The following is an 18,955-nucleotide window of genomic DNA, read 5'->3' as shown; positions in this document are numbered from 1 at the left end:
CCGCAAAAGTTAAATAAATGGGACCGAACAGTATCTGATAGATGTTTACGATGTAAAAAAGAAAGGGGAACAACAATTCATGCAATCTGGACATGTGAGAGAGTAGAAAAATTTTGGGATGATCTCAATCAGATATTAAATAAAATAACAGAAAACAATATACCAAAGAATCCAGAGATCTTTCTCCTAAGTAACATAAAAAATAAAGAATTTGGAATTGACTTGGAAGATGCACAAAAAAGATTTGTTAAGATAGCCCTAGCTGTAGCAAAAAAATGTATTATGTCAACCTGGAAATTGGAAGATAATTTGAAAATACAACAATGGTATATAGAAATGAATAAATGTATTCCATTAGAAAAAATAACATATAGTTTAAGAAATAATATTGAAATATTCGAACAAGTATGGGAGCCTTACATTAAATACAATAGCGAAAACCTACCGGGAACAAACATTACCTAAGTTGATGGAAGGAGAAGAAAAGAAAAGAATGGACTCACTAGAATTTCTGGTGTATTTTTGTTGAATGACAACATTGTCTGACTGAATTAATGCAACCTAGATTGTATACCTAAAATGGATGAGAGGGGGGGGGGTGGGGGGGTGGCTTGGGAGGAGGGAGGGGGGGGGTTGAAAAAGTCACTGTAAATGTGTGAAAAAGAAAAAGTGTATATCATGGCTATTGTGATTTATGGTGTGGAAAAAAAAAACTAGGTGAAAAAACGCACAAAATCCTAGCATGGCAGCTTAAGACAGAACAAGCTAAGAAAATGGTATTGGCATCAAGGAAAAAAGACAAACAAATTACATATAATCCAAAAGAAATTAAGGAAAACTTTAGAGAATTCTATGAACAATTATACTGAACTGAAAACGAAGGGAAAGAAGGGAAAATAGATGAATTTCTAACTAAAATTGAACTACCAAAACTACAAATAGAGGAACAAAATAAATTAACAGAGCCATTTGGAATAGTAGAAATACAAGAGATAATAAAAAAATTACCAAATAATAAGACACCAGGAGAGGATGGATTCCCAATAGAATTCTATAAAACATTTAAAGACTTATTAATTCCGCCCCTCCTGGAAGTAATCAACCAGATTGATAAAACGCAAAGCTTACCAGATTCATGTACAACAGCAATAATTACAGTAATACTAAAGCAAGGGAAAGATCCACTCACACCAGCGTCATATAGACCAATATCTTTACTTAACACAGATTATAAGATTCTTTGGCTTGGCTTCGCGGACGAAGATTTATGGAGGGGGTAAAAAAGTCCACGTCAGCTGCAGGCTCGTTTGTGGCTGACCAGTCCGATGCGGGACAGGCAGACACGATTGCAGCAGTTGCAAGGGAAAATTGGTTGGTTGGGGTTGGGTGTTGGGTTTTTCCTCCTTTGCCTTTTGTCAGTGAGGTGGGCTCTGCGGTCTTCTTCAAAGGAGGCTGCTGCCCGCCAAACTGTGAGGCGCCAAGATGCACGGTTTGAGGCGTTATCAGCCCACTGGCGGTGGTCAATGTGGCAGGCACCAAGAGATTTCTTTAGGCAGTCCTTGTACCTTTTCTTTGGTGCACCTCTGTCACGGTGGCCAGTGGAGAGCTCGCCATATAATACGATCTTGGGAAGGCGATGGTCCTCCATTCTGGAGACGTGACCCATCCAGCGCAGCTGGATCTTCAGCAGCGTGGACTCGATGCTGTCGACCTCTGCCATCTCGAGTACCTCGACGTTAGGGGTGTGAGCGCTCCAATGGATGTTGAGGATGGAGCGGAGACAACGCTGGTGGAAGCGTTCTAGGAGCCGTAGGTGGTGCCGGTAGAGGACCCATGATTCGGAGCCGAACAGGAGTGTGGGTATGACAACGGCTCTGTATACGCTTATCTTTGTGAGGTTTTTCAGTTGGTTTTTTTTCCAGACTCTTTTGTGTAGTCTTCCAAAGGCGCTATTTGCCTTGGCGAGTCTGTTGTCTATCTCATTGTCGATCCTTGCATCTGATGAAATGGTGCAGCCGAGATAGGTAAACTGGTTGACCGTTTTGAGTAGCAAACAGATTAGCAGAGTATGTACCGAAAATGGTAAATCTAGACCAAACTGGATTTATCAAAAAAAGACGCACAACAGACAATATTTGTAAATTTATTAACTTAATTCATGCAGTAGAAGGGAATAAAGCACCAACAGTAGCAGTTGCTTTAGACGCAGAGAAGGCCTTTGACAGAGTAGAATGGAATTATTTGTTCAAAGTATTGCAAAAATTCAGTTTACCGGAGAAGTATATTAATTGGATTAAAGCATTATATAAGGGACCATTAGCGAAAGTGACAGTAAATGGACATGTATCAAAGCAATTTAACTTAAGCAGGTCAACACGGCAGGGATGCCCACTATCACCTTTATTGTTCGCGTTAGCTATAGAACCACTAGCAGAATTGATAAGAACAGAAAATAATATAAAAGGGATAAAAATAAAAGACAAGGAATATAAAATCAGTTTATTTGCGGATGATGTTATAATATACTTAACAGAACCAGAACTATCAATAAAAGAATTATATAAGAAATTGAAGGAATATGGAGAAGTGTCGGGTTACAAGATCAACGTAAATAAAAGTGAAGCAATGCCTATGAATTATGCGGATTTCTCAAAATTTAAGAAGGAATCACCATTTAGATGGCAAATGCAAGCAATAAGATACCTAGGTGTACAAATAAACAAAAATCTCGGCCAACTATATAAACTCAATTATTATCCACTAATGAAAAAATTACAGGACGATTTAGAGCATTGGAAAGATTTACCACTAACAGTAATAGGAAGGATAAACTGTATTAAAATGAACATTTTTCCAAGGATATTATACTTATTTCAGGCATTGCCAATACAACTGTCAGAAAAATTCTTCAAAGAGTTAATAATAAGGAAATTTTTATGGAGAGGGGGGAAACCGAGGATAGCACTAGATAAATTAACAGAATGGTATAAACAAGGAGGCTTACAACTGGCAAACTTTAAAAATTATTATAGAGCCGCACAATTAAGATACCTATCAGATTTTTATCAAACAAGGGAAAAGCCAGATTGGACTAGATTAGAATTAGATAAAATAGGGGAAAAGAAGGTTCATGTAGAAAGAAATAAAACAAATTATCAATTACCAAAACTAATATTGACGCAAAATAAGTTACTCCCTTTTACAATAGATAACCTTTCCTTTAGAGAATGGGAGAAAAAAGGGATCAAAAGAATAGAAAATTGTTTTTCAGGAAATAGATTATTATCCTTTGAACAAATGAAAGATAAATACAATATAACTCAAGATTCTTTCTTTGGCTTGGCTTCGCGGACGAAGATTTATGGAGGGGGTAAAAGTCCACGTCAGCAGCAGGCTCGTTTGTGGCTGACAAGTCCGATGCGGGACAGGCAGACATGGTTGCAGCAGTTGCAGGGGAAAATTGGTTGGTTGGGGTTGGGTGTTGGGTTTTTCCTCCTTTGCCTTTTGTCAGTGAGGTGGGCTCTGCGGTCTTCTTCAAAGGAAGTTGCTGCCCGCCAAACTGTGAGGCGCCAAGATGCACGGTTTGAGGCGATATCAGCCCACTGGCGGTGGTCAATGTGGCAGGCACCAAGAGATTTCTTTAGGCAGTCCTTGTACCTTTTCTTTGGTGCACCTCTGTCACGGTGGCCAGTGGAGAGCTCGCCATATAACACGATCTTAGGAAGGCGACGGTCCTCCATTCTGGAGACGTGACCCACCCAGCGCAGCTGGATCTTCAGCAGCGTGGACTCGATGCTGTCGACCTCTGCCATCTCGAGTACTTCGACGTTAGGGATGAAAGCGCTCCAATGGATGTTGAGGATGGAGCGGAGACAACGCTGGTGGAAGCGTTCTAGGAGCCATAGGTGATGCCGGTAGAGGACCCATGATTCGGAGCCGAACAGGACTGTGGGTATGACAACGGCTCTGTATACGCTTATCTTTGTGAGGTTTTTCAGTTGGTTGTTTTTCCAGACTCTTTTGTGTAGTCTTCCAAAGGCGCTATTTGCCTTGGCGAGTCTGTTGTCTATCTCATTGTCGATCCTTGCATCTGATGAAATGGTGCAGCCGAGATAGGTAAACTGGTTGACCGTTTTGAGTTTTGTGTGCCCAATGGAGATGTGGGGGGGCTGGTAGTCATGGTGGGGAGCTGGCTGATGGAGGACCTCAGTTTTCTTCAGGCTGACTTCCAGGCCAAACATTTTGGCAGTTTCCGCAAAACAGGACGTCAAGCGCTGAAGAGCTGGCTCTGAATGGGCAACTAAAGCGGCATCGTCTGCAAAGAGTAGTTCACGGACAACTTGCTCATGTGTCTTGGTGTGAGCTTGCAGGCGCCTCAGATTGAAGAGACTGCCATCCGTGCGGTACCGGATGTAAACAGCGTCTTCATTGTTGGGGTCTTTCATGGCTTGGTTCAGCATCATGCTGAAGAAGATTGAAGAGGGTTGGTGCGAGAACACAGCCTTGCTTCACGCCATTGTTAATGGAGAAGGGTTCAGAGAGCTCATTGCTGTATCTGACCCGACCTTGTTGGTTTTCGTGCAGTTGGATAATCATGTTGAGGAACTTTGGGGGACATCCGATGCGCTCTAGTATTTGCCAAAGCCCTTTCCTGCTCACGGTGTCGAAGGCTTTGGTGAGGTCAACAAAGGTGATGTAGAGTCCTTTGTTTTGTTCTCTGCACTTTTCTTGGAGCTGTCTGAGGGCAAAGACCATGTCAGTAGTTCCTCTGTTTGCGCGAAAGCCGCACTGTGTTCTGGGAGAATATTCTCGGCGACACTAGGTATTATTCTATTTTGTAGAATCCTAGCGAAGATTTTGCCTGCAATGGAGAGCAGCGTGATTCCCCTGTAGTTTGAGCAGTCTGATTTCTCGCCTTTGTTTTTGTACAGGGTGATGATGGTGGCATCACGAAGATCCTGAGGCAGTTTTCCTTGGTCCCAACAAAGCTTGAAAAACTCATGCAGTTTGGCATGCAGAGTTTTGCCGCCAGCCTTCCAGACCTCTGGGGGGATTCCATCCATACCTGCTGCTTTGCCACTTTTCAGTTGTTCGATTGCCTTATATGTCTCATCCAGGGTGTGGACCTCATCCAGCTCTAGCCTTAGGGGCCGTTGAGGGAGCTGGAGCAGGGCGGAATCTTGGACTGAGCGGTTGGCACTGAAAAGAGATTGGAAGTGTTCTGACCATCGGTTGAGGATGGAGATCTTGTCGCTGAGGAGGACTTTGCCGTCTGAGCTGCACAGCGGGCTTTGGACTTGGGGTGAGGGGCCGTACACAGCCTTTAGAGCCTCGTAGAAACCCCTGAAGTCGCCAATGTCCGCGCTGAGCTGGGTTCGTTTGGCGAGGCTAGTCCACCACTCATTTTGGATCTCCTAGAGTTTGCGCTGAAGATGGCTGCATGCGCGACGGAAGGCTTGTTTCTTCTCTGGACAGGACGGCTTTGTAAGGTGAGCCTGGTGGGCAGCTCGCTTCTTTGCCAGCAGCTCCTGGATTTCCTGGCTGTTTTCGTCAAACCAGTCCTTGTTTTTCCTGGAGGAGAAGCCCAATACCTCTTCAGTGGATTGCAGTATGGTAGTCTTCAACTGATCCCAGAGGGTTTCAGGGGACGGGTCCGTGAGGCGGGTTGCATCGTCGAGCTTTGCTTTGAGGTTTGCCTGGAAGTTTCCTCTCGCTTCGTCTGACTGCAGGTTTCCAACATTGAACCTCTTTCTGGGGGCTTTACTGTTCCTGGGCTTTGGCTTTAAGTGAAAGTTGAGCTTGCAGCGAATCAGCCGGTGGTCAGTGTGGCATTCCGCGCTAGGCATGACCCTGGTGTGGAGCACATCTCGTTTGTCACTTTCTCGCACCAGGATGTAGTCCAGGAGGTGCCAGTGTTTGGATCGGGGATGCATCCAGGTCTTAAGGCTGTCCCTCTGCTGAAAAAGGGTGTTTGTAATGACAAGCCGCTGTTCTGCGCAGAGCTCCAACAGGAGGCGCCCATTGTCGTTGCACTTGCCGACGCCATGCTTGCCCAGGATTCCTGGCCAGGTTTCTGAGTCTTTGCCAACACGAGCGTTGAAGTCGCCCAGGATGACAACCTTGTCGGCTGGAGGGGTGCGTTGGATGAGGTTGCGCAGGTCGGTGTAGAACTTGTCCTTTTCTGCTGGTTCCGCCTGGAGGGTTGGAGCATAGACACTGATGAGGGTGATGCGACGCTTGTTTTGAAGGGGGAGTCGCATGGACATGATTCTGTCCGAGAGGCCTGTCGGAAGGTTTTCGAGTTTGGAGGCAATGAAGCTCTTGACCATGAAGCCTACACCAGATAGGCGTCGTTCATCCAAAGGCTTGCCAGACCAGTAGAGTGTGTAGCCCGCGCCGCGTTCTTGGAGGCTGCCTACATCTGCCAGGCGGACTTCACTGAGAGCGGCTATGTCGATGTCAAGTCTGAGGAGTTCATGTGCAATGAGGGCAGACCGACGTTCAGGTCGGTGGCTGTCAGCCTTGTCTAGCATGGTTCTGATGTTCCAGCATGCTAGCTTGAGTTTGTGAGCATCTTTTGAGGGGGAGGACGTGGAGGGGGAGGACGTGGAGGGGGAGGACGTGGAGGGGGAGGACGTGGAGGGGGAGGACGTGGAGGGGGAGGACGTGGAGGGGGAGGACGTGGAGGGGGAGGACGTGGAGGGGGAGGACGTGGAGGGGGAGGACGAGGACCTGTCCTCGGGGCTGCGCAAAGGAGCTTTTAGGTGGAGTGCAGTGCGCGCAGTACTGGCCCCACCCTTTACACCCATGGTTCGTGTGCCGTGGCCGAGCAAGCTGGGACGTGGCAGCGAGGTCCTTGGGTCGTAGGTTTTTTATCGGAGTGGCCTTCTCCTATGCAGGTTTCTTACCCGGGCTGGAGGGGCCTGCCTCCCCTCCTAGGTTGGTCCATACTGCCCGGACCGGGGCCGAGGCCGCCGCTGCTCTCCCTGTCCCTGGACTGGGGCCGCCGCCTCCTACTCTCTGCCCGGATCGGGGCCGCTGCCGCCTGCCCTTCGCCCGGACCGGGGCCGGGACCGCTGCTGCTCTCTCTGTGCCCGGACCGGGGCCACCGTCTCCCACTCTCTGCCCGGATCAGGGCCTCCGCCTGCCTCACTCGACCGAGGCCGCCGTCTCCCCCTTGCTCCTGCCCGGATCGGGGCCGCCGCCGCCTACCCTTCACCCGGACCGGGGCCGGGGCCGCTGCTGCTCTCTCTGTGCCCGTACTGGGGCCGCCGCCTCCCACTCTCTGCCCGGATCGGGGCCTCCGCCTGCCTCACTCAACCGAGGCCGGGGCCGCCGTCTCCCCCTTGCTCCTGCCCGGATCGGGGCCGCCGCCGCCTACCCTTCGCCCGGACCGGGGCCGGGGCCGCTGCTGCTCTCTCTGTGCCCGGACCGGGGCCGCCGTCTCCTACTCTCTGCCCGGATCGGGGCCTCCGCCTGCCTCACTCGACCGAAGCCCCTTAAAACCTTTTGTATGTTAAAACAGGTTCTGTGGTTTTCTGCTGTGTGGCACTCAACATACACCTAAACTATGCCCTGCCTATGGAAAAGTCTGTAATAAGTGCAAAGGGCAGAATCATTATGCAAAGCATCTTTTTCCGCAAAGGGAAATACAATAGAAGTAAAACTGTGCACACTATCCAGAAACTGCTCTCAGTAATGCACTCTTCATTGGCATGTTAGTGCAGAAAGACTATAAACCAAAAGACGCTGAACAGCCAAGCATGAACAGAGTCGAGCAGGATAAGTAGGCTGCCATAACTCAAGATACAGTGCTGGCATATTACCAATTGAGATCCTACTTGAAGGACAAATTAGGAAGCAGTCTGAGTTTACCAGAAGGAAGTAACTTTGAATATGTGATTACAGATACAATGATAATCAAAAGATTTATAACAAATATGTATAGTAAACTGCAAGAAAAGGAGAATGAGGAAACAAATGGTAAAACTCAACAAAAATGGGAACAAGATTTAAATATAAAGATAAAAAAGGAAACATGGGAGAAGTTATGCTCTGGAACGATGAGAAATACAATAAATACGAGGTGACGTATGATACAATATAACTGGATACACAGGCTATACATTACACCTCAAAAGTTAAATAAATGGGACCCAACAGTATCTGATAGATGTTTTCGATGTAAAAAAGAAATGGAAACAACAATTCATGCAATCTGGACATGTGAGAAAGTAGAAAAATTTTGGGAAGATCTAAACCAGATATTAAATAAAATTACAGAAAACAATATACCAAAGAATCCAGAGATCTTCCTCCTAAGTAACATAAAAAACAAAGAATTTGGAATTGATTTGGATGATGCACAAAAAAGATTTGTTAAGATAGCTCTAGCCGTAGCAAAAAAATGTATTATGTCAACCTGGAAATCGAAAGATAATTTGAAAATACAACAATGGTATATAGAAATGAATAAATGTATTCCATTAGAAAAAATAACATATAGTTTAAGAAATAATATTGAAATATTTGAACAAATGTGGGAGCCTTACATGAAACACAATAGCGAAAACCTACTGGGGACATTCACTACCTAAATTAACGAAAGGAGAAGGAAATAAAAAGAATTGACTCAGTGGAATTTCTTGTTTATTTTTATTGAATGACAACATTGTTTGACTGGTTTAATGTATCCTAGATTTTGTACTTTAAATGGACGGGAGGGGGGAGGTAGGGAGGGTGGAGAAAATGGCACTGTATATATTTGAAAAGGAAAAAGTATGTATCATGGTTAATGTGGTTTATGGTGTAAAAAATAAAAAAAATTTTTTTAAAAAGTAGCCAAATACTTGGGTGGTTAAAAAAAAAGCAATTTGGCATGCTTGGCTTTGCTGGGTAGGTTACTGTGTATAAAAGTAGGGTCACATTGTGGCTATATAAAACTTTTGTTAGGCCTCACCTGGAATATTGTGTGCTATTCTGGTTGCCCCATTAGAAGGAGGATGTGGGCCTTTTGGAAAGGTTACACGGAGGTTCACCAGGATTCTGCTTAGTTCTGAAATTATGAGTTATGGGGATACGTTGAAAAAAACTTGGATTGTTTTCTCGAGTGTAGGAGTCTGAAGGGAGACCTGATAGAGGTGTATAAAATAATGTGAGACATTTATAGGGTAACCAGTCAGAATCTTTTCCCCAGGACAAAAGACTCACGCACTAGAGAATATGTATTTAAGGAGAGGGTGAGAAAATTTAAAGGAGATGTGTGGGGCAAATATTTTACACAGAGAGTATATCTGGAAAGAGCTGCGAGGAGTAGTGGAAGCAGCTGCAATAGTTAAGATGGTGGTACAACTCTTGGTTTGACACCACTTCCACTGGTTCTTTGAAAAATAACATGCAAAAAGTGTTCCTTTCTTTACTTTTATGTTCTTCCTTGAAAAGTCTTGATTCACCCAACTATATTGACAAAACAGCACACTAATCTTAAAGCACATGCATGTAATTTATTTGTGACTACTTTTAACAGTAATCTATTTGATGTGGCAAAGTCTTGATGATGGAGTTGAATCATAACTGAAAATTCAACATCAAATATCCATGCAACATTCAAGGCTAAAGTCGAAAATGTGTACTGGCCTCCTTAAGAATTTTAAAAGCTGCACAGAAAGTACAATAGAAAGTTCTCCAATTGGTCTAACATTTTATTTATGCAAATAGCCTTTATTATACTTAACCACCAACACCCAAAATCATTAAAGAAAAACATATGAACTGTCTTTATAAAGAGTCATGACTTGATATGTTGACCAAGCCTTTCTCTCCTGACCTGCTAATCCCTCCTTCTTCTTGCTGTTTGCACCAAACCCTGACATTTCATCCAGCATCAAATTTTGAATCTGGGAAATGTTTCTGCCCCACCACAAATACGTTATTAAACCTCTTGTAATTTTGTAAAGTACCAATCAAAAACGTAGTCCTTGAAACGCATCTTACCTAGAAGATCAGAGTCTCTTAACCAGGTCATGCTCACGGTTGTCCTTGGAGCTCACATTTTATTCCACCCCAAGGAACAACATCAATGCAGTGGTGTATGAATCATCCAGAAATGTGGTCCTCCCCATGACCCAAACACTGATCTCCCACCCTCCCCAAGATGGAGCTCCTGACCCGAGACCTCCCATTGTTCCTGACATGGACTCTCTCCCCAAACTTTCCTATCACCCTGCCTGTGATAGAATCACTAACCCCACCACCACCGTTACCCACTGCCCGGCCAATCTCACCAACCCTGCCCTGAACTACCCTCAGCCTGTGGACCCCTTTCCTGTCAACTCCATCCACCAGCCCCACACCCCTTGACTGTCTCAGTCCGGACCCCTCTGACCCACCACCACTGCTCACCTGTTCAACAGCAGGGTGCAGGAGGTGAGCAGCAGGAATATGCAGCAGAAGACTGGATACTGGCGCCCGACGTCTCGGATCAGGTGAATCCGCAGCCTGAGACCCAGCCGCCGGAGCGCCCGGCGCACCGCCAGCATGTCAGGGCCGCGCTCGGAGCCCAGTCCACGGGCACCCACTCCGCGCAACCCCGGGTGCCCGTTCCGCCCCTTCTGGTCCCGCCCTTCGTCTGCATACGTCACTTCCGCTATTCGGGAGCCATGCGGAACATTAATGACTGGACATTCAGCACCGCAGGCGGAATTGGATGGCGTTCACTGGACGAGCCAGTGAGGTCCTGTCATGTCATAAAGCTTGAACATTGCAGTAAAATGAAGAAAATACATGGATTAAGTAACAGCAGAAAGTAAAACAGTTGAATTAATTGGAACGTAATATCGCAGCAGTCTTCCACAAATTGGTTGTTAACGTTGGCCTGCTGGTGTGAGGAATGAAGGGAGGCTGGGAATGGCCGTGTCGCAGTTGCTCCCTGTTCAAATTTTTTATAAACTAGTCAAGAGAGGACTGCATAGCAGCCACCTTTTCGTGGGAGATGCTGGAATCTGAAGCAGACCAAAAAATGCTGCAGGACCACAGCGGGACTTCATGAAGGCAGGTCAATGAGCCTGCTCCATCTTTCGTCGAATCATGGCTGATTTGACCCCATTCCCCTGCTTTCTCCCCATAATCTTTAACGCCCCTAGCAATCAATAAACTATCAACCACTTCTTCATATCTACCCCATAACTTGGCCAATGGCAACTAATTCCATAGATTCACCACCCTCTAGCTGAAGACATTTCTCCTCATCTCTGTTCTAAGGCTATGCTCTCTGACCCCAGACTCTCCCACTATTTTTCCCACATCCACTGTATCCAGCTATTTCAATATTTAGTATGTTTCAATGAGATTTCCCCATGGTCCTAAACTCGAGCAGTACAAGCCTAAAACCAACCCAACACCTCATAACCCTTTTATCTCTGGGATCATTTTCATAAATCTCCCCAGTTCCTCTCCAATGCTAGTATATTGTTGGGCCCAAACCTCCACACAATACTCCAAATGTGGTCTGTCCACAGCTTTATTAAGCATCAGCATTACATTTTTGCTTTTTTTTATTCTTTATCTCCTGTAATAAATGCTAACATTTGCCTTCCTTTCTGCCAACTCAACCTGCAAGTTAACTTTCAGGGAATCCTCTACTAGGACTCCCAAGTTCCTTTGTACCTCTGCTTTGCGAATTTTCTCCCTATTTAGAAAATAGTCCATGCCTTTATTTCTTCTACCAAGGTTCATGACCATACACTTCCCTGCTGCATGGTATTGACACTTCTTTACCTCTTCTCTCAGCCTGTCCAAGTCCCTCTGCGTACATACAACATTGACTTCGTAACGCCACTAATAATCAGCAGCGAGCAAGAAAAGGCTCCCTTTATTTCCATCTTGCCTTCTGCCAGTCAGTCAATCTCTATCCATACTCCACCCTTTCCTGTAATATCATGCATGCCTATTTTATTTAGCAGCCTTGTGTGACATCTTGTCAAAGGCTTTCTGAAAATCCAAGTAAAAAATATCACTGACCCTTTTGCCTTCTTGATTGTTACTTCCTCAAAGACTTCCAAAAGATTTGTCAGGCAAGCTATCCCCTGAAGGAAACTATGCTGACTTCAGCCTACTATATTTCATCAGGTCACTCATCTGAATTCTCCTGGTACCATGTAACCCAGTACTACCTGTCAGATGATTGGCGACTAAACCAGCTCCCCCACCAGAGTGTGTCTCGATACACTGCAGGATCAAAAACAAGACCTATCAAAGGGCAGACAAATCTCTCGTAGGGTCAATGGCCATCTAGCAAACACGAGCTGTGAAGCGCAGAAAGGGCATCCCTTGCATCGAAGCTTGGTCTGGCCCCAGCCATCTTGGGCCTCACTATGCTGCTGGATCCGGGAGGGGATGTTGAGAAGGTGGGTCTGGATCTGTGCAACTCTACTCACCTAAACCCATGCATGCAATGCTGTTCCTTTGAGTGGGGTATCCTCATATCAAACCCCACAAACTGACTGAAAGGAACTATCATCATCCTATGGGGATGACTATATTCCTGTGATTCCAAATACCCCAAAACCTCATCGTTAATGGACTCAAGAATCTTGTGTAGCATTGGTCAGAAGTATATAGTTTCCTGAATTTTGCCCCTCTGAAAGAGTGAAGTGATATTTGCAATTTTCCAGTCCTCTGGAACCATTCTCAACTTCAGTGAATCTTAAAAGATCACTACTATTGTGTTCTCAATCTCTTCAGGTGTAATTTTCAGAATCCTGGGGTGTAAACCATCTGGTCTAGGTACCTCCATATCTCCTTCTTTGTAATAGCAACTTGTGATAGTACAGATCTATCACCAATGTATATAGTTACAGTATCTAGTCTGTGCTTACAGCGATTGGCTGAGAGCTGAGCCACACCTACTGTCTGGGCCTTAAAGGGTTGTGTCCCTAACCAGGTCGGATCATTCCGGACTGGTCGGCCACCTGTGAAGAGCTCCTGTCTTTTGCTAATCAAAGTCTTGGTTTGGATCAACAAGTCTTTGGTTCTTTCGACGAGCTCTACACAACTATACTCACTTCTGCCCAACTCTCTAATTTCTGGTTCTCCACTGGTGTATTCCACAGTGAAGACTGACAAAATACTGATTCAGTTCATCTACCATTTCTTTGTTCCCCATTAGCACTTACTCCAGCGGTCCAATGTCTATTCTTGCTTTGCTATTACTCTTTATATATCTAAAAATGTTTGTATACTCTTACATATTACTGGCTTGCTTACTGTCTGCTGGTTTTTAAAAGCTAAAAATTTATTTATTGAATCACGATGCACATGTTGAAACATAAAATTAATGAATAAAACTTAAAGAACGATACACAAATACATACAAGATATTTTAAAACTAATCCCCTGCAACTCACAGTCCTCTTCCCTAACCAACCCATGGCCCCTAACCTACCCAAAAAGTAAAAAAGGAGATCACATAACAACAAAATTTATAAGTTAATTATGATGGTTTGGAGTAACACCACTATTGTGCGGCGAGGGGATTTAATAATTCAACCCCAAATAATCCAAATACAGGCTCCAAGTTTTATGATAAAAAAAATAATTATCTTGTAAATTACATGTTATCTTTTCCAGTGGAATACAAAACTTCAACTCCAAATGCCATCTCTGAATACTCAAATCAGTCTCATTTTTCCAAGTAATTGCCAAACATTTTCGAGCCACAGCTAATGGCAATGTCCAAAAAGCATTTTGAAATCTATTTAATTTTAATTCTAAACTCAACCTCTTAATATTACCCAGCAAAAATACAAAATGATTTAATAAAAATGTCACTTTCAAAATAGCTTCTAAAAATTCCTTAAGTTTATTCCGGGGGGTGTCACGTGATGGAGTAGTGGCCGGTCAGGGAACTCCAGCCCTCTCCGGAAAAGTCTAAAAAAAATACACAAAACACAAAGGTACAAGAATAAAAATTAAAACAAAGTAAAAGTAAAGGTGGGAAGAAAATGGCAGCGAAGAGAGAAAAGTCGAAAGCAACGGGAAGAAGAGAAGAAGAAAGAACATCGGAGGAAGAAGGTGAAGGCCTTACCTGTCCGAGGAGGCCCGCCGCAGAGAGAGAAGCCCGCTCCCTAAGGTCGGTGGAAGTCCCGAGCTCGGGACTACAAAAATGACTCGCAGAGCCGAGTAAAAGTGCGCAACCGTGCATGCGCGACTCCTCACACATGTGCGATGCGCATGAAAAAAAACACACTGACGGGAGGGGGGAACAGCTGAGGAGTCAATCTTCACAGCTGAGGATGACAGCTGCAACACAGCAACAGGAATAGAACACAGAAAACAACAAGGAGAACAAAAAAGAGAGTAAAAAGAAAACAAGGAAACAACAGATGGCCAACCCAGAAGAAGAAGAAGAACATAGAGAAATGGAAGAAGAAGGGAAAGGCAAGACAATGGATATTTTTTTTTAAAGAATATATGGAATCAGTAAAAGAATGGCAATTACAAGAATTTAATGAAATAAAAAGAAGAATTAAAAGTGCAGAAGAAAAAATGAATAAAATAGAGATGGTCATGTCAGATATAGGAAAAAGAGTGAATAATGTGGAAGAACGAGAAACAATCGTAGAAATGGAAGAAGAGGACTTAAGAGAGAAATTAGAAGAATCTAATAAAAAAGTTAAAGAGGCACAAGAGCAGTTAGCTCAGAAGATAGATATAATGGAAAACTATAATAGAAGAAATAATATAAAGATAGTGGGCCTTAAGGAAGATGAAGAAGGCAAGAATATGAGAGAATTTATAAAAGATTGGATCCCCAGGGTCCTAGGAAGACCAGAATTACAGGAAGAAATGGAAATAGAAAGGGCACATAGAACATTAGCCCCGAAACCACAGCCGCAGCAAAAGCCAAGATCCATTTTAGTAAAATTCTTATGATATTCAACAAGAGAAAATATATTGGAGAAAGCAATGAAGAAAATAAGAGAAGACAAAAAGCCACTGGAATACAAAGGTCAAAAAAAATTTTTCTATCCAGACATAAGTTTTGAACTCCTGAAGAAGAGAAAGGAGTTTAATACAGCAAAAAGGATCCTATGGAAAAAAGGATATAAATTTATGTTAAAGTACCCAGCGGTACTTAAAATAGTTATTCCAGGGCAGCAAAACAGACTATTCTCGGACCCGGAGGAAGCACGAAAATTTGCAGAACAACTACAAAACAGACAGAGAGATGAAGACATGTAATGAGAGTAAAAATGATCACAAACTATATATATGTGTGTATATCAGTATATATATATATATATATATATATATATAGATGTGTATGTATATATGTGTGCAGAAGAGTGTATCCGTATTTAGAAGAGAATATATAGAGTATAGATAAGAATTAATAAGGGAATGAAAGGGAACAGAGGAAGTAAGGAGGGAATTAAAAGAGTGACCTTTGTTATATATGAACATTGAAATCTTTTCCGGTGGGGGGGCTGGGTGGGGAGGAGTTACGGTCACTGCAAAATCAGTTGACGCTTGCGAGTGAATTCGCAAATCCAAATGGAGAGGGGAGATGTGGTTGCCCGACAAGAGATAAAGGGCAACTCAGGAGGGGGAGGGGAGAATGGGGTTCAAGAAATTTTAGATAGGATAATAAGGGAAATGTTTGATGTTTTAGAAATGTTGTCTAATAAAGTGTTCAAAACAAGAAAGCAGAAATGGATAAGAAGGAAAGGTGATGATGAGGAAATGGAAAGGGAAGATAAACAAAGTATGAAATGGCTACGTTGAACTATATGACTTTAAATATTAAAGGAATACATAACCAAATCAAAAGGAAGAAACTGCTAAATTTACTGAAAAAAGAAAAAATTGATATAGCATTCGTGCAAGAAACACATTTAACTGAAATGTAGCATAAGAAATTAAAGAGAGATTGGGTAGGACATGTAACAGCAGCGTCGTATAATTCAAAAGCTAGAGGAGTAGCTATATTAATCAGTAAAAATGTACCAATTAAAATAGAAGAAGAAATAATAGATCCAGCAGGGAGATATGTAATGATAAAATGTCAGATATATTCGGAGTTTTGGAATCTACTCAATGTATATTCACCTAACGAATAAGATCAAAAATTTATGCAAGATATTTTTTTGAAGATAGCAGACACGCAAGGGAACATATTAATAGGAGGGGACTTCAACCTTAATTTGGATTCAAATATGGACAAAACTGGGAAAAAAATGAACAGAAAGAACAAAGTAACCAAATTTATAATTAAATCGATGCAAGAAATGCAACTTTTGGATATATGGAGGAAACAACACCCAAAGGAAAAGGAATATTCATATTATTCGGGTAGACATAAAACATACTCTAGAATAGACCTATTCTTGTTATCAGCTCGTATGCAAGACAGAGCAAGAAAAACAGAATATAAAGCTAGAATATTATTGGACCATTCACCCTTGATATTGACAACAGAGTTAGAGGACATCCCTCCAAGAATGTATAGATGGAGATTAAACTCCATGTTACTAAAAGGCAAGATTTTAGAGAATTAATTGAAAGACAAATTAAAATGTATTTTGAAATAAACACGGAATCAGTGAAAGATAAGTTTATACTATGGGACGCAATGAAAGCGTTCATCAGAGGGCAAATAATAAGTTATGTAATCAAGATGAAGAAGGACTACAATCAGGAAACAGAGCAATTGGAAAGGGAAATAGAAAATATAGAAAAAGAATTAGCAATGAAGGAAGACACAACTAAAAGAAGAGAATTGGCAGATAAAAAAATAAAATATGAAACACTACAAACATATAAGGTGGAGAAGAACATAATGAAGACAAAACAGAAATATGAACTAGGAGAAAAAACGCACAAAATTCTAGCATGGCAGCTTAAGACAGAACAAGCTAAGAAAATGGCATTGGCATCAAGGAAAAAAGACAAACAAATCACATATAATCCAACAGATATTAATGAAAACTTCAGAGAATTCTATGAACAATTATACCAAACTGAAAATGAAGGGAAAGAAAACAAAATAGACAAATTTTTAACTAAAATTGAACTACCAAAATCACAAATAGAGGAACAAAATAAATTAACAGAACCATTTGAAATAGTAGAAATACAAGAAATAATAAAAAAAACTTCTTTCTTCTTTTTCTTCTTTGGCTTGGCTTCGCGGACGAAGATTTATGGAGGGGGTAAAAGTCCACGTCAGCTGCAGGCTCGTTTGTGGCTGACAAGTCCGATGCGGGACAGGCAGACACGGTTTCAGCGGCTGCAGGGGAAAAACTAAAAAAACTACCAAATAATAAAACACCAGGAGAGGATGGATTCCCAATAGAATTCTATAAAACATTTAAAGATTTATTAATTCCTCCCCTCCTGGAAGTAATCAACCAGATTGATAAGACACAAAGCTTACCAGATTCATGCAAAACAGCAATAATTACAGTAATACCAAAGACAGGGAAAGATCCACTCGCACCAGCGTCATATAGACCAATATCTTTACTTAACACAGATTATAAGATAATAGCTAAACTATTAGCAAACAGATTAGCTGACTATGTACCTAAAATAGTAAATCTAGACCAAACTGGATTTATTAAAAAAAGACGAACAACAGACAATATATGTAAATTTATTAACTTAATTCATGCAGTAGAAGGGAGTAAAGCGCCAACAGTAGCAGTAGCTTTAGACGCAGAGAAGGCCTTTGACAGAGTAGAATGGAATTATTTATTCAATTACAAAAATTCAGTTTACCAGAGAAGTATATTAATTGGATTAAAGCTTTATATAAGGGGCCATTGGAGAAAGTGACAGTAAATGGATATATATCAAAGCAATTTAACTTAAGCAGATCAACAAGGCAGGGATGCCCACTATCACCCTTATTGTTCGCGTTAGCTATAGAACCACTAGCAGAATTGATAAGAACAGAAAATAAAATAAAAGGGATAAAAATAAAAGACAGGGAATATAAAATCAGTTTATTTGCAGATGACGTTATAGTATACTTAACAGAACCAGAATTATCAATAAAAGAATTTCATAAGAAATTGAAGGAATATGGAGAAGTGTCGGGTTACAAGATTAATGCAAATAAAAGTGAAGCAATGCCAATGAATAATGCAGATTTCTCAAAATTTAAGAAAGAATCACCATTCAGATGGCAAATGCAAGCAATAAGATACCTAGGTATACAAATAAATAAAAACCTCGGCCATCTATATAAATTCAATTATTATCCACTAATGAAAAAATTACAGGACGACTTAGAGCATTGGAAAGATTTACCATTAACACTAATAGGAAGGATAAACTGTATTAAAATGAACATTTTCCCAAGGATACAATACCTATTTCAGGCATTGCCAATACACTTGACAGAGAAATTCTTCAAGGAGTTAAAGAAAATAATAAGGAAATTTTTATGGAAAGGGGGGAAACCGAGGATAGCACTAGATAAATTAACAGAATGGTATAAACAAGGAGGCTTACAACTGCCAAACTTTAAAAATTATTATAGAGCCGCACAATTAAGATACCTATCAGATTTTTATCAAACAAGGGAAAAGCCAGATTGGACTAGATTAGAACTAGATAAAATAGGGGAGAAGATACCTGAACATATATTATATAAATGGGATGAAAAATTGGTACAACGTAGAAGTTCTCCAGTATTACATCATCTGCTCAATATTTGGAAGAAGATTCATGTAGAAAGGAATAAAACAAACTACCAATTACCAAAACTAATACTGACGCAAAATCAGTTAATCCCTTTTACAATAGATAACCTTTTCTTTAGAGAATGGGAGAAAAAAAGGGATCAAAAGAATAGAAAATTGTTTTTCAGTGAATAAATTACTATCCTTTGAATAAATGAAGGATAAATATAATATAACTAAAGATACAGTGTTGGCATACTACCAACTGA

The 18,955-nt window shown here is 41.9% G+C and overlaps 1 protein-coding gene across 4 annotated transcripts in view; it reads right to left on the bottom strand.

Annotated features, from left to right (window-relative positions):
• Positions 1-10,626, bottom strand: part of snx14 (sorting nexin 14) — a 227,463-nt gene extending 216,837 nt beyond the window's left edge. For all 4 annotated transcript variants that reach the window (XM_069932232.1, XM_069932234.1, XM_069932233.1 and 1 more), the window contains exon 1: positions 10,402-10,626. In XM_069932232.1, coding sequence (XP_069788333.1) covers positions 10,402-10,538 — 137 coding nt within the window. In that variant the 5' untranslated portion in view covers positions 10,539-10,626. The remainder of the gene's footprint in view (positions 1-10,401) is intronic.
• Positions 10,627-18,955: the final 8,329 nt, after the last annotated feature.

The sequence above is a fragment of the Narcine bancroftii genome, chromosome 4 (genome assembly GCF_036971445.1).
Source record: "Narcine bancroftii isolate sNarBan1 chromosome 4, sNarBan1.hap1, whole genome shotgun sequence".
Classification (NCBI taxonomy): domain Eukaryota; kingdom Metazoa; phylum Chordata; class Chondrichthyes; order Torpediniformes; family Narcinidae; genus Narcine; species Narcine bancroftii.
Note: the sequence above shows the minus strand (reverse complement) of the source record. Positions and strands in the feature narration are given on the sequence as shown.